Here is a 12,908-nt window from a genome sequence, read left to right on the forward strand (position 1 = left end):
ACCCTACTGCCTTCTTCGCAGCCTCTTCTTGCCTCCATTTAGGAACTTGGTGCTGGTAACCACCTATGCCTAGATGGTGGTGGTACTTGTTCCTCTTTGCGAGCTGGGAGTTGGCTTTGCTCCGAGCTAAGAAGTTAGGGTTATTCCTCTGCTCTAGAAAAACAGCCCACTGCCCTTTAGTAATCTTGTATTTGGTTGTCGGATCCATCCCTGTCTTTGCATACTTGACATTCATCTCCGACCTCCAATTTTGGAAACTAACCGCACATTGCTTCATTGTATATGCCTTCACTAAATCTTCTGGCACATTCCTAGGAAACTGGAACCTTGTCTTAATCTTATCACAAATTTTGATCTTGTGATTATTCGACACACCGGACCAGTTCTGAACTGTGATATCAAGAAAGTCCCTCACACAGAAACCAATTGCGTTCCTATATTTGGGTAGGGCCTCCTCTGGAGCTAGGGGCTGTCCGGTAGGGCTCACATCTGTGATGGCATATGTGTCATCTGGAAATTGGTTCAACCCTCTCTCGTCTCGTTTCAAACCTAGCCGCTTCCTCTTCCTAGACTGGCATGGCCTCTCAGGGCTCGTCGTTGCGGTCGTCGGTTCTGGTGCGTCTTCGTCTGCCATTTCCTCCTGAGACATCATCTCTCTAAACTGAGACACTGCCTCCTGAGTATAGACATGTGAATGATGGGCGTGTTTATATGTAGGAACTATGAATAGAAATCATTTAATTACATGAAATCGTGAATGTCTCTAATTTACCTCATCGGCTTCTAGATTGTAATCGGGGTCACGTGCCAATTCACGACGGGTCTTCCTCACTTCTAGAGGCTCTATGTCGTCACTAGCTTCTTGTTCGTAGGACGATCCTGATGCTTTGCCCGTTTCTACTTGTTTCGTGACCTCACGATCTTGTTCCATAGGGTTGGATGACCCTTCTACTTGCTCCGTGGGCTGGGACTGCAGTGCTTCGTCCTTGTGCGGAGAACTCATCGCAGAAATCTATGTAAGTTATGCATAAAATTAAATTTATGTATCCTGGGGTATATACACTAATATATCATACACTAATATTTATTGATTCAATCACATGCGCAAATCATACTTTCTTCAATCACATAAAGTGCACAGTAAATTCTACAAAAATTACAATAGCTTCTACATACTATCCATAGTCTACTGCAGAAAGTTCATTGCATTTGAATAAACATAGCAATCTCTATGAAAAAGAAAAATTAACATTGCAATTAATCATGTGAGAGCAAGATAAATGCACAAATCATATTTACTTCAAACACATGACCATATTATATATAAAACTGATACAATAATATCATAGAATTGTACTAGAACAATATTTTTTATTTTTACATTTTTATTTAAAATTATAAACTATTTATCAAGCCCTATGCAAGTTAAATCCATAACTCATTCATACTACAACCAAAAATTTTGCAAATTTTACCATACAACAAAGTTAGCATTATATATAAAGGATTAAAGACATAATACATATATAAATAATAAAATAATTGAATACATATATTATTAAATAATTGAATACATATATGAATAATTAAATTATGTTAGTATTATAACAATTAAATACATATATGAACAATAGAAGTTAAAAAAACTCAAATCTCTCTTCTCCCTCATTGGGCCGGCTCTGAGCCGGCCCACGGCGGCTATGCTAGGTGGGGCCCACGGTCGGGTCGTCCCCTACCTCGGCCGGCCCTCTCTCTCCCCCCGCACTCGCCGCCGCAGCCGCACTCGTCGGCGCCGCAGCCGAACCCGCCACCCGCCGCTACCGCACCCGCACCCGCCTCGCACCCGACGCCGCCGCCGCACCGTCGCAGCCGCACCCGCCTCGCACCGCCGTCGGCCGCCTCTATCCCCCGTTCGCCTCTCTCCTTGGCCGGCCACCTAGAGCAGAGGAGCTTACCTCGCGCGAAGACGTCGAAGGGCTCCGAGACGTCGTGACGGCGGGCAGAGCTAGCGTGCGGCGGCGGCGGAAAAACCCGACAGCCTGACGGCGTACCTTGTGTTTAAAAAACTAGCCCGCCTGGTGACTTTGGAAAATTTCAGTCTCTTGCAATATATACCGCAGCCATTTCTACAGGCGGTTGGCATTGACCACCGTCTGTAGAAACCATTTCTATACGCGGTGGTCAATGCCAACCGCCTGTAGAAATGCATTTCTACAGGTGGCTATGTGAACCGCCTGTAGAAATGCATTTCTACAGGCGGTTTGCTAGAAGAGCCGCCAGTAGAAATGATTTTCAATTAGTTTTTAAATTATTTTGCAGAATTATTTTAAAAACTTCAAAAATTCATATCTTATCAAATATTGGTCCAAATATAGCGAAAAAAAGTTTATTGTGTTTCTATTAAGTAGATCTACATGTTAATAATATTAAATGCCATGTTTGAGATACTTTTATATGTAGCTCTATTGAAAATGATTTAAATTTAATATTGACCCCATATCTTGTTTAATACATAAATAATTATAGGAATACCAAAAAAATATGAAACTAATTTTGTCAGCTTCTTGGTACTATTTACATGTTGTGAAAAGTATATTCCTTGATCAACCACATAGTCCACCACATAAAGCGGAGTAACCCAAGTGTTCGGGCATGGTTTGGTGCAAGTGCTCTTCTACCTCTTTGAAGCATGTATGTTATGCCTATCTCCAAATGACTTGAATTTTTTGCAAGTACCTAGATCTAAATTATGGCCCCACACAAGATCTCTTGAATTTCTAGCTATGTAAGCTATTATTACATTTTTCTTCGCGCTAAATGAGATGAAAAATGGTGGATTACATCCGGATCCCACTTGGGTTTTCATAAACTTCAACAAAATTTTGATTCCTAGGGTAGATGAGACCCTGTGGAGAAGTTTGGCACCATTCGGAGTCCTTTCGGGGGTAGACTCAGTTCAATCGCTAATTACTTAGAGACGTTACGCGAATTAAACGAGATAAAGTACCAAACCACGTCAGAAAAAATCCTAAACTTGGTGGATTGAACACCCATGACACTAATAAGACTCAGAAAAAGTTTATGAAATAAAGTACAAACATAGCATAAGGTACACATTTTATCATAAATGGATTACATGGCCAATGACAAATTTGGTGGATTGAACATCAATGACACTAGTAAGCCTTGGTAAAAGTTTGAGACCAATACGATATCAAAGTGTTACGACATGGTAAGTCTTAGATGTAGATATAAGTATAGGGTCTTACATGTAGAAATAGAGAAGGGCACATAGCATAAGGTACACATTTTATCATAAATAGATTATATGGCAAATAACAAATAAAATCTAGGCAGCTACCGTTCTTCCTTGTCCATCGTGACGCACCTAGGGCAACGAGCTCTGTGGAATGCTTTGCTCAACATTCCTTATCTTTACTGGATGGTCGTCTACAAAGAGAGACATGTCACTGAACTGGTTAAATTCATCAAAGTCAGATACACCATCAACTCCGATGGCTTGTTGCTTTCCATAGAAAACTATGTGCTTTGGATGGTTCGTAACTTTCTTCTTATCATTAGGAGAGAGGACCTGCTCAGCATAGAAGACCTGTGCAGCACGGTTAGCCATTATCCATGGATCATCTTTGTAGCCTACCTTGCTTAGATCTAGAACACTAATCCCATAGTTGTCCACTATGACATGTTTGTCTTCAACCCATTAACACCGAAATACAGGGATCTGAAATGTATCATAGTCTAGTTCCCATATGTCCTCAACGAAGCCAAAGTAAGTTGTTTCCTCACCAGTTTCAGAGTCTAAGGCGTCGCATCGAACACCACTATTTTCTGCCATGCTCTTTTGGTCCTTGGACTTCGTACAGAATGTGAAGCCACTAATGTCATAGGTTTGCCAAGTCGTGACTTGGCGTGATGGCCCAGATGCCAAGACCTTGATGGTGCGATCCTCGAGTGTTTCCCCATCTGGAATGTCCTGCTCCCTTAGCCATGAGGTGAACTGATTCTTATGTTCCTTCATTATCCATTCATCTGTGTGCCCATGATTATGTTTTTGAATCTCTTCAATGTGTAGATTGATCAAAGGCTCCATTATCGAGAGCTGATGCAAGATGCTGTGATGTGCTTCGAGGGCTGAATTGTAATCTTTTTGGACGTATGATTTCTTTCCCATCCTACCTCTTCCATTCAGCCTACCCTCGTGTCGTGACGGAGGCAAACCTATTGCAACTTGGTCTTTTAGGACCCTATTGCAGAATGGACCTCCGGACTCAATGGCCTCTTCGGTTAAGTACCCCTCTACCATAGACGCCTATGGACGAGCACGAGTTGATACATAGCCATTTAGTATTGACATGAAACGTTCATACGTCCACATCTCATGCAAATACATGGGACCCAATGCCTCTATTTGTGAAACCAAGTGCACCACAAGGTGAACCATCACATCGAAGAATGCTGGGGGGAAACACATCTCAAACTGTGAAACTGTCTCCACTGCGAATTCCTTAAGAGACGCCAAGTCATCACGTTCAATCATCTTCTGTGAGATCCTGTTGAAGAAGTAGCACAACCGTGTAACTGCAACCTTTATCCACACTGGGTTTATAGCCCTAATGGCAATAGGGAGAAAAGTAGTCAATATGACATGACAATCATGTGAGTTGTAGTTGGTGAGTGTAAGGTCTTTCATTGACACAGTACTCCGTATGCTAAAGCAGAATCCAGATGGGACTTTCAATTTCTTCAACCACACACACATCTCATGTTTCTCTTCATTGTTGCGGTTGTAGCTTGCTGCCGGGAGGTGGTACTTCCCATTTTCTAGCCTAATAGGGTGAAGTTCTTTTTTATGCCTAACTGTACCATGTCTAAGCGTGAATTTAATCCTTCCTTTGTCTTGCCCTTCATGTCCAACAAGGTGCCAATTACGCTTTCAAACACATTCTTCTGAACGTGCATACCATCGATCGCGTGGCGAACGTCTAACTCTGGCCAGTATTCCAAATACTCAAAGAAAATCGACTTCTTCTTGAATGTAGCCCCTGGAGCTGGCTTGACATTCTTTCTTGGTTTTCCATCTTTTTTCTTCTTCCCAAAAACAAATTTGAGTTTGCTGACTATGCTGAAAACTCTTTGGCCTTTACTGTTACCTGATGGAGCAGTAGTCTGTAGTTCACTATTATTGTCAAAGTACTTATCCATCTTTTTCAGCCGGTACCTGTGTCCTTTTGATAAGAAGCGTTTGTGCCTCATGTACACTATCTTCTTATATGCAGTTAGGGACACGTAAGCAGTGTCATCTATGCATACCACACAACCAAACTTTCCCTTGAACTGCCCTGATAATGTAAAGAGAGTTGGGTAGTCATTGATCGTAACAAAGATAATTGCTCTCAGTGTGAATGATTCTTTGCGGTACTCGTCCAACATTTGAACACCTGCTTCCCACAGTATCTTCATGTCCTGCATTAAGGGCTCCAAGAAAACATCCATATCAACTCCAGGTTGTGTAGGTCCAGAGATAAGGATGGTTAGTAAAAGGTACTTTCGCTTCTGCATCAACCATGGAGGGAGGTTGTAGATGGTGAGGATCACTGGCCATGTGTTGTGCTTGCTGCTCCTCTCAGCAAATGGATTCATTCCGTTAGTACTCATTGCGAACCTAACATTCCTTGGTTCATTAGCAAAGTCCTTGTGGTTTTCATTAAAATCTTTCCACTGCTGGCCATCGGCTGGGTGCCGAAGCTTCCCATCATCTTTGTGCTCATCAGAAGCATGCCAGCTCATAAGTTGGGCATCCTCTGGGTTAGCAAACAAGCACCTCAATCGATCGATCACAGGAAGGTACCACATCACCAAAGCAGGAATCTTTTTCTGCGCATAATAGTCTACTTCTTCCTTTTCTTTGCCGGTGGGTTTTGAACTACTCTTCTGGGTCTTTTGTTGGGTCTTCTTTCGTTTTTTTTCCCTTAGGCACAGAGGCAACACACTCTTCCTCTATGTAGTCTTTATTTGTCTTGTACCTACTTGCACCACACTTGGGACAGCTGTCCAAGTCCCTATAATCATCACCTCGATATAGGATACAGTGATTTCTACAAGCGTGGATCTTCTCAACACCCATTGTGAGTGGGCTGATTAGCTTCTTTGCATAATATGTGTTAGCAGACACTTTGTTATCCTTAGGAAGCATGTCTGCGATAATGCTTAAGAACGCATCAAAGCCAGCATCAGAAAGACCATATCTAGCTTTGCACACCAACAACTTTAGCACCATTGGTTTAATCTTGTAAAAACTAGCTAAATTGAGAAGCAAACATGTTGAGAGACATTATCCAACCATATTAAACAACCCCATCTAACCATATCAACAAATGAAGACAAAAAGTTAGCTATTTTTCTCTCTCACTCATGGTGAAACCCTAGATCCAAAAAGTGGCTCAAATTGAGCTACAATGAGCAAATTGAGGCAATAGGGACATAAACTAACCTCTTTTAGCAACCTCCTTCCTAGAAATGAAGATCAAAACCTCCCCCCTTGTATTTTGAGAAATCTGAAACTCCAAAATCGCCCCCAATGGAAGGTGGGTGCGAGATACTATTCTGGTCGGGGAGGAAGAAGGGATATTTATACAGAGATAACACAGGTGCCTGTGGTAAAATGTTTCCACAGGCGGTTGACTTAAGGCAACCGCCAGTGTAAATGCTCCATTTACACTGGCGGTTGGCTTAAGTCAACCGCCTGTGGAAATATTTTATCACGGGCGGTTGACTTAAGCCAACCACCAGTGTCAATGGAGCATTTCCACAGGCGGCCGAAATCTCTGACACCGCCTATTTATACCACAAGCGCGCCGTAACTGGAACCGCCTGTGGTATAAAAAGGGGGCGCCAGCTATGAGCCTGATTCTACTAGTGTGGACATCTTTTTTCCTTTTCACTTCTATACTTTAGGTATCTGATTTTTTTGTTTGTTGTTCATGCAGCAAGTAATTTTGTTATTGTTGAATTATAGAAAAAAATAATTGTCTTTTTAATTGTACTAGTTGATTGTCGAAGATTATGTTGCCTGAAAATTTAGGCATCTGCAATATAACAACCCCTTTTCTTTTAATATGTACTATATCATGAAATATAACGCTAGGCATTCTTACACAAAATAAATGAGTGCAATAAACGCATATACTTCTCACTTAATTTTCTAATTTATTGAAATTTGTTTATCTTGTTCGCTTGAACTTATCAGCACTATTTTTCAACCATAGAACAATATTTTTCTCTCGCAACAAACCAACATTAGCAGCCGCCTTTTTTAGCTCTCACAACAAATCAGCAGTAGCAGCCGCCTTCTTTTAGCCAATCAAATAGTGCTCTATTCGTTGAACCCTTTATATTTTAGGACAAATTTATTTCAAATATCAGAATGCGCTATTCAACAAAACTGATGGAGTATATGTAACTTTTTCCAAGGCCCCTTCCATCCGAAAGAGGATATAGATGGTTGGCCCTTTAGATTTAGACCTTCTTTAGTGACACCTAAAATCCAAAAACTTTTCAAAATTTTCGATCACATCGAATCTTACAACACATGCATAGAGTATTAAATATAGATAAAAAAATAACTAATTTTACAGTTTTCCTGTTATTTGCGAGACGAATCTTGTGAGACTACCTAGTCCATCATTGAATAATAATTGTCAAATACAAACGAAAGTATTACAATATCCAAAAACTTTTCACCTAGAAAACTAAAAATTAAAAGCCCTTATTACAAGTCTCAGATGTATGTATTACAATTTCCAAAAGAGAAGACAATATGGTTCACGGGCATCAAACTGTTTGCGGACCATAACAGAATCCAAGGAAATGAGCAAAAAAAAATGATGGCCTGATGCCGCCCCTACACTCCACGAGTAAAATTATACTTACAAGTTGGCTAAACTAATCTCATACATAGGCTATGGGTTCGTCCCACTACGGAAGTAGAAATTGAAGACATAGTCCATTATTCCCTCTATCCCAAATTATAGTTATTTAAAGAATTTTGGAGAGTCAAAACATCTCAAATTTGACTAAATTTATATGATAACGTAATATCATCTATGATACAACTAAGTATCATTAGTTTATTTATTAGTTATATTTTTATTTTAATATCTATTAATGTCATAAATATTTCTAGTTTTTTTATAATGTTGATCTTGAAATACTTTGACTCTTCAAGATTCTTGAAATGATTTATAAATTCAGATGGAGGGAGTAATATTTTAAACATTGAAAACACATGGCGCGTGATGGTTGTGTCGTCGTCGTCTTGATGCTGAAAAAATAGCATTATAGCTAAACAACAATTTCTAATTGATAATTAGTCTAGCTATTTCAAGGTCGTGTGCACACAAATATAATAGTATGATGCAAGTTAATTTAAAGCATATAAATAAATTCCCACTTTATACAATAGGGTAAAAAAACTAGTTATCATCAAACCTTTGCGAGACAAACACGCTAAAAAGTTCTTTATATTTTGTTAAGAAATGGGTCTTCAAAGAAAAAATAATAATTTGTCGATGCAAATGGAACATGCATGATATGAGTGTTTGCTCTTGAGAAAAATGATGTTATTCTTGTTGGAAGAGAATACTGAAGTTAATACGAGGTTGACAAAGTGACTTTGTCAATTTTATGATGTGTGCTTCTTGAAAATGAAAATAAATTTTCCAGCTACAATCTAAGCAGTGGTTTGCATGACATACGGCACATTGACAGAGATGCATACTTGAGGCTTTTTCTCTGGCGTGGCCCATGGATCACACCAACTCAGAAAGCCCTGTGCCCCTGTGCTAAAAAAAACAAAACCTCAGCAGGCCCGCTTTGCCGTTCAGATGGCCGGACGGCTATAATTAGTCGCTCAGTCGCTTAAGGCCGTACGATTTATCGATTACATCTGAGGCCCAAATTCTTTTAAGTTTTTCCCGTTTGGGCTGACCGAGATTTGCAACGCGTGCGGGCCAGGTCGTGCTGGAAAGAAAAGACATGCAGCCATACTAACCCTAACTCTACAAGATGTTTTATAGTATACAAATTAAAAAAACAAAAGGCAATATATATCTTAGTATTGAATCATAAAATGAGATATTAAGGCAATTCATATCTTTCCGGATTGTGATGTGTTTTCTCTCCCGCAGTGGTTTCATCGGTAAGGTTGGCAGCTTTTGTCTAATAGCCGCCATCGCCTTTCTCCTTGCTAAGAGCATCTTCTAAGGACTTTACAAATGAATTTTGCATTTTGTGTTGTTTGCAAGTCTCAAATTCATTTGCAAAGTCTAAAATAATCCAACTCCAAGGGACTTTGCATTTAGACTTGGCAAACCCAAAGTGTGAACCCCACCTCCGAAATTTTTTTCACCGATCGCGCCCGCGCGTATTTTTTCCTTCGTGCCATTTTGATGTATGTCGTGCGTGCCAGTCGCCGCCTAGGCCAGGTCACCGCCAGTTGCCGCCCAGCCCAGGTCTTCGCGCCAGTCGCCGCCCAGCCCAGGGCGTGTTCGTCGTTCGTCGCCGTCGTCGTTCGCGTCAGTTCGGCTCCGTCCTCCTCCGAGGGAAGGTCCACCTCCGTTCCCGTGCTGTGGCCGCGTACGTCGTCCAGACGTGGCCGCGTACGTCGTCGTCCGTGGACGCGCGCGGTTGGGAGGGCGGGCGCGCGGCAGGGAGAGCGGACGGGCGTAGAGAAATCGTGCGGGGTGGGAGGGGGGCGGGGTGACGGAGTCCGACGTGGAAGGCCGAAATTGTGGATGCAAAGTGGTGGGAAGGTTTGCATATATGCAAAGCCTCAACCTCTATTTGCAAAGTTAACCAAATTGCAAACCTTATTTGCAAAACCATTGGAGGAGTATTTTCTACTCTTTTTTGCAAATAGGGCAATGCAAAGTTTGTTTGCAAAGCCCTTGGAGATGCTCTAATGTTGATCTAAGTATCATCCTTCCTTCCTGAAGTATCCATTTGGTTTCTCTTTTTTTTTATTACGCCAACCTTTGATTACAAGCTGTAGTATCTGAACAGGGCTCACTCCATATCCATATGGACTAGGAGAATTTAAGTATGTGATGAGAGGCTCACCCCATATCCATTTTTGATCAGGGCTCACTGCATATCTAGTCTGACTTAGAATTATACATCTATATACTTCTTTTAGATAATGAAACCAAACACAACCTTCCATTTGAGTTGCATCTTTTTCGGAATAGAGCGAGGCCGTGCATGTGTAAACGACAACATTGTACTTCTGCTAGAATTTCATAACAAACGATTCAATTAAAAAAATTAATGAAAGCATCCTCCTCGGAAGCATGCTCTCCTATAAAAATTGGGAGAGAAAACATGTTGAGAGAAAAAAAAATTAAAAGAGAGAGCGATAAACGGATCAGAGAAGATTAATACGCACCAAATGAAGGAAGACATTACACCACAAGAATTCGAGACAGTTAAAGCATGGTTAAAATTAGGATGCCAACGGCGGGGCAACCAGACAACTAGCCACCAACGCCATTACGCGCGCGCGCGCATGCACGACCTCCACTCCACGACGCCGCCCGGCCTCCACCTCTCCTCTTGAAGGCGAACCGAAGCCAAGAAGCAGCCGCCGGTGATGTGGTCGACGTGGGTCCGCCGGAGCAAGACCTCCGGGCGGCTCACGCAGTCGCCGTCCTTCTCATCGCCCACGGGTTCGTCGCCCACCGGCAAGGACTACCCGGGCATCGGCGCGGTCCTCGACGAGGCGGCTGGCGATGGTAGCCCCACTGCCGGCGCCGGCTCAGGTAGCAAGATCGTCCTTCACCGCGCGCGGTCGGCGTCCAGGCTGCGCGCATGCAAGTCATTCGCGGCGGCCGCGGAGGCCGCGGCGGCTTCCGTGGCGGGGGAGCGCCGCGTGGTGCTCTACTTCACCTCCCTCCGCGCCGTGCGCGCCACGTTCGAGGACTGCCGCGCCGTGCGCACGATCCTGCGGGGGCTCCGCGTCTCCGTCGACGAGCGGGACGTGTCCATGGACGCCGCCTACCTCGCCGAGCTCCGCGCGCTGATGCGGCGGGACCGCCCGTCCCTGCCGCAGCTCTTCGTCGGCGGCAGGCTCGTCGGGGACGCCGAGGAGGTGCGCCTCCTGCACGAGAGCGGGGAGCTCCGGCGCGTCCTGGCTGGCGCGGCGCAGGCGGCGCCCACGCCGTGCGCGTCTTGCGGAGGCTCGCGGTTTGTGCCGTGCGGCGCATGTTGCGGCAGCCACCGCCGGTTCAGCGAGAAGACCGGCGGTTTCCGCATCTGCGCGTCCTGCAACGAGAATGGGCTTGTCCGGTGTGCCGCCTGCTCCTCCGGCAGCTGACGTGCACGGCCTATCGCGCAGTCCATCGTCCAAGAGATGCAAGACAAAATTCTGACGAATTCCTAGATCACTTTGTGCCGCGCTGGATTCAAACCTGAAGATCTCGGTTCATCAAACCAAAAGGGGTGTTGGGATTTGACATTGTTCGATCAGAGTAATTGTGTTTTTCTTTTCTGAGCGTAGCCAATGTTCATGGTTAGAAACATCATCATCAAGGAATAATCCACTTTTGACTCCTCCAGAAATTTTGTTGTCTCGTTTCTGCCTTCATCATGTCTTATCTCAACCGGAAATGAACAACCGTAAAATTTCACACCCAAAACTATCAATGTATGCATACCCTAAGCCCGTCACAATAATAGTGCTGACGATAGCTGATCGACTTGTGGGTTGTTTCTTTCTTCAGATTTACATTTTCTTTTTACCAGCTGGGCCATGTTGTTCTGACATATATACAAGGACTGTTTGGTTATTAGAAACCTGATCTGGAAATGGCCGATCGCTGATGTTCAAATGGAAATGCTGCCCCCACCAGTTCCCGATCCACGCTAAGGATGAAAGTTGATTAGATACGCATGCATGGATACAAATATGGATAGTTGTTTCTTTCTAATTTGGAGTCGGATACGAATATAATGCCGGATGAATGCGTCTGATATTAATATCCATTTTATACCTTTTGAGTATTTGGAGTTTGATACAATATGAACATTGAATGTTTGGATTTTGATACTAATTTATTTAGCACATGAAGTTTTTTCGGAGGGACGACAGATAATAGGAAAATATCAATCAGGTTGTCATCTCTCCCGGTGACCTCGCCAATTCTAGTGTAGCTACAACATGTTTCACTGAATTTTCTCGATTCTCAGGTGTGCGACCGAGAATCCGATTTTAATCGGAAACAAATATGGCCTACCTGTCATCAAATATGTGTTCAGTTTGTTTGTACCTCCTACGTACTTACAATTTCCAAATTTTTGTACCCACATCCAACTTGAATTTACACTACAGCCCATTACAAATGCCAAATGGTTTTCGGGCCTGTTTTTAGAGCACAGTAGAGTTTCATTGAATATTGCATGAAATTCTTGGCAGCAACAATTCAAATTATTCTAGTAGCAAATTACAAAAACAAAAAGAGCTTCCCTGTTCAGTGTCGTGCGCAGATGAATCAAGGACAGCCTTAGCCGCGATCAGTGCCGGCCCTAGGGGAGGGCAGGAGGTGCGACGGCCGAGGGCTCTCGCGAGATAGGGGCCCAAACCTAAGTATATAATACAATATACTCTTTAGTTATAATCTTTATTTATTAGTATATGCATATACATGGTGCAATGGTTTATCATAAAAAAAATCGTGAGCCAAAAGGAGTCAAGTCACCAATGCTTATACACGAGTTGCCACACATAGCGATCACGAGTCGCGATTTCTAGACTTTTGGTGACACGGCGAGACCACGGGAAGAGACGCAGCGGCATCAGCGACACATTCACCAGTTCACCACGCGATCACGAGCTG

At 43.1% G+C, this 12,908-nt stretch overlaps 1 protein-coding gene across 1 annotated transcript; it reads left to right on the forward strand.

The window, feature by feature from the left end:
• Nucleotides 10,297-11,794, forward strand: LOC8083743 (uncharacterized protein At5g39865). Its single transcript, XM_002439560.2, has one exon. It carries the CDS (start codon nucleotides 10,667-10,669, stop codon nucleotides 11,387-11,389), a length of 723 nt encoding a protein of 240 aa, XP_002439605.1. The 5' UTR covers nucleotides 10,297-10,666; the 3' UTR covers nucleotides 11,390-11,794.

Source organism: Sorghum bicolor, chromosome 9, assembly GCF_000003195.3.
Source record: "Sorghum bicolor cultivar BTx623 chromosome 9, Sorghum_bicolor_NCBIv3, whole genome shotgun sequence".
NCBI classification, from domain to species: Eukaryota; Viridiplantae; Streptophyta; class Magnoliopsida; order Poales; family Poaceae; genus Sorghum; species Sorghum bicolor.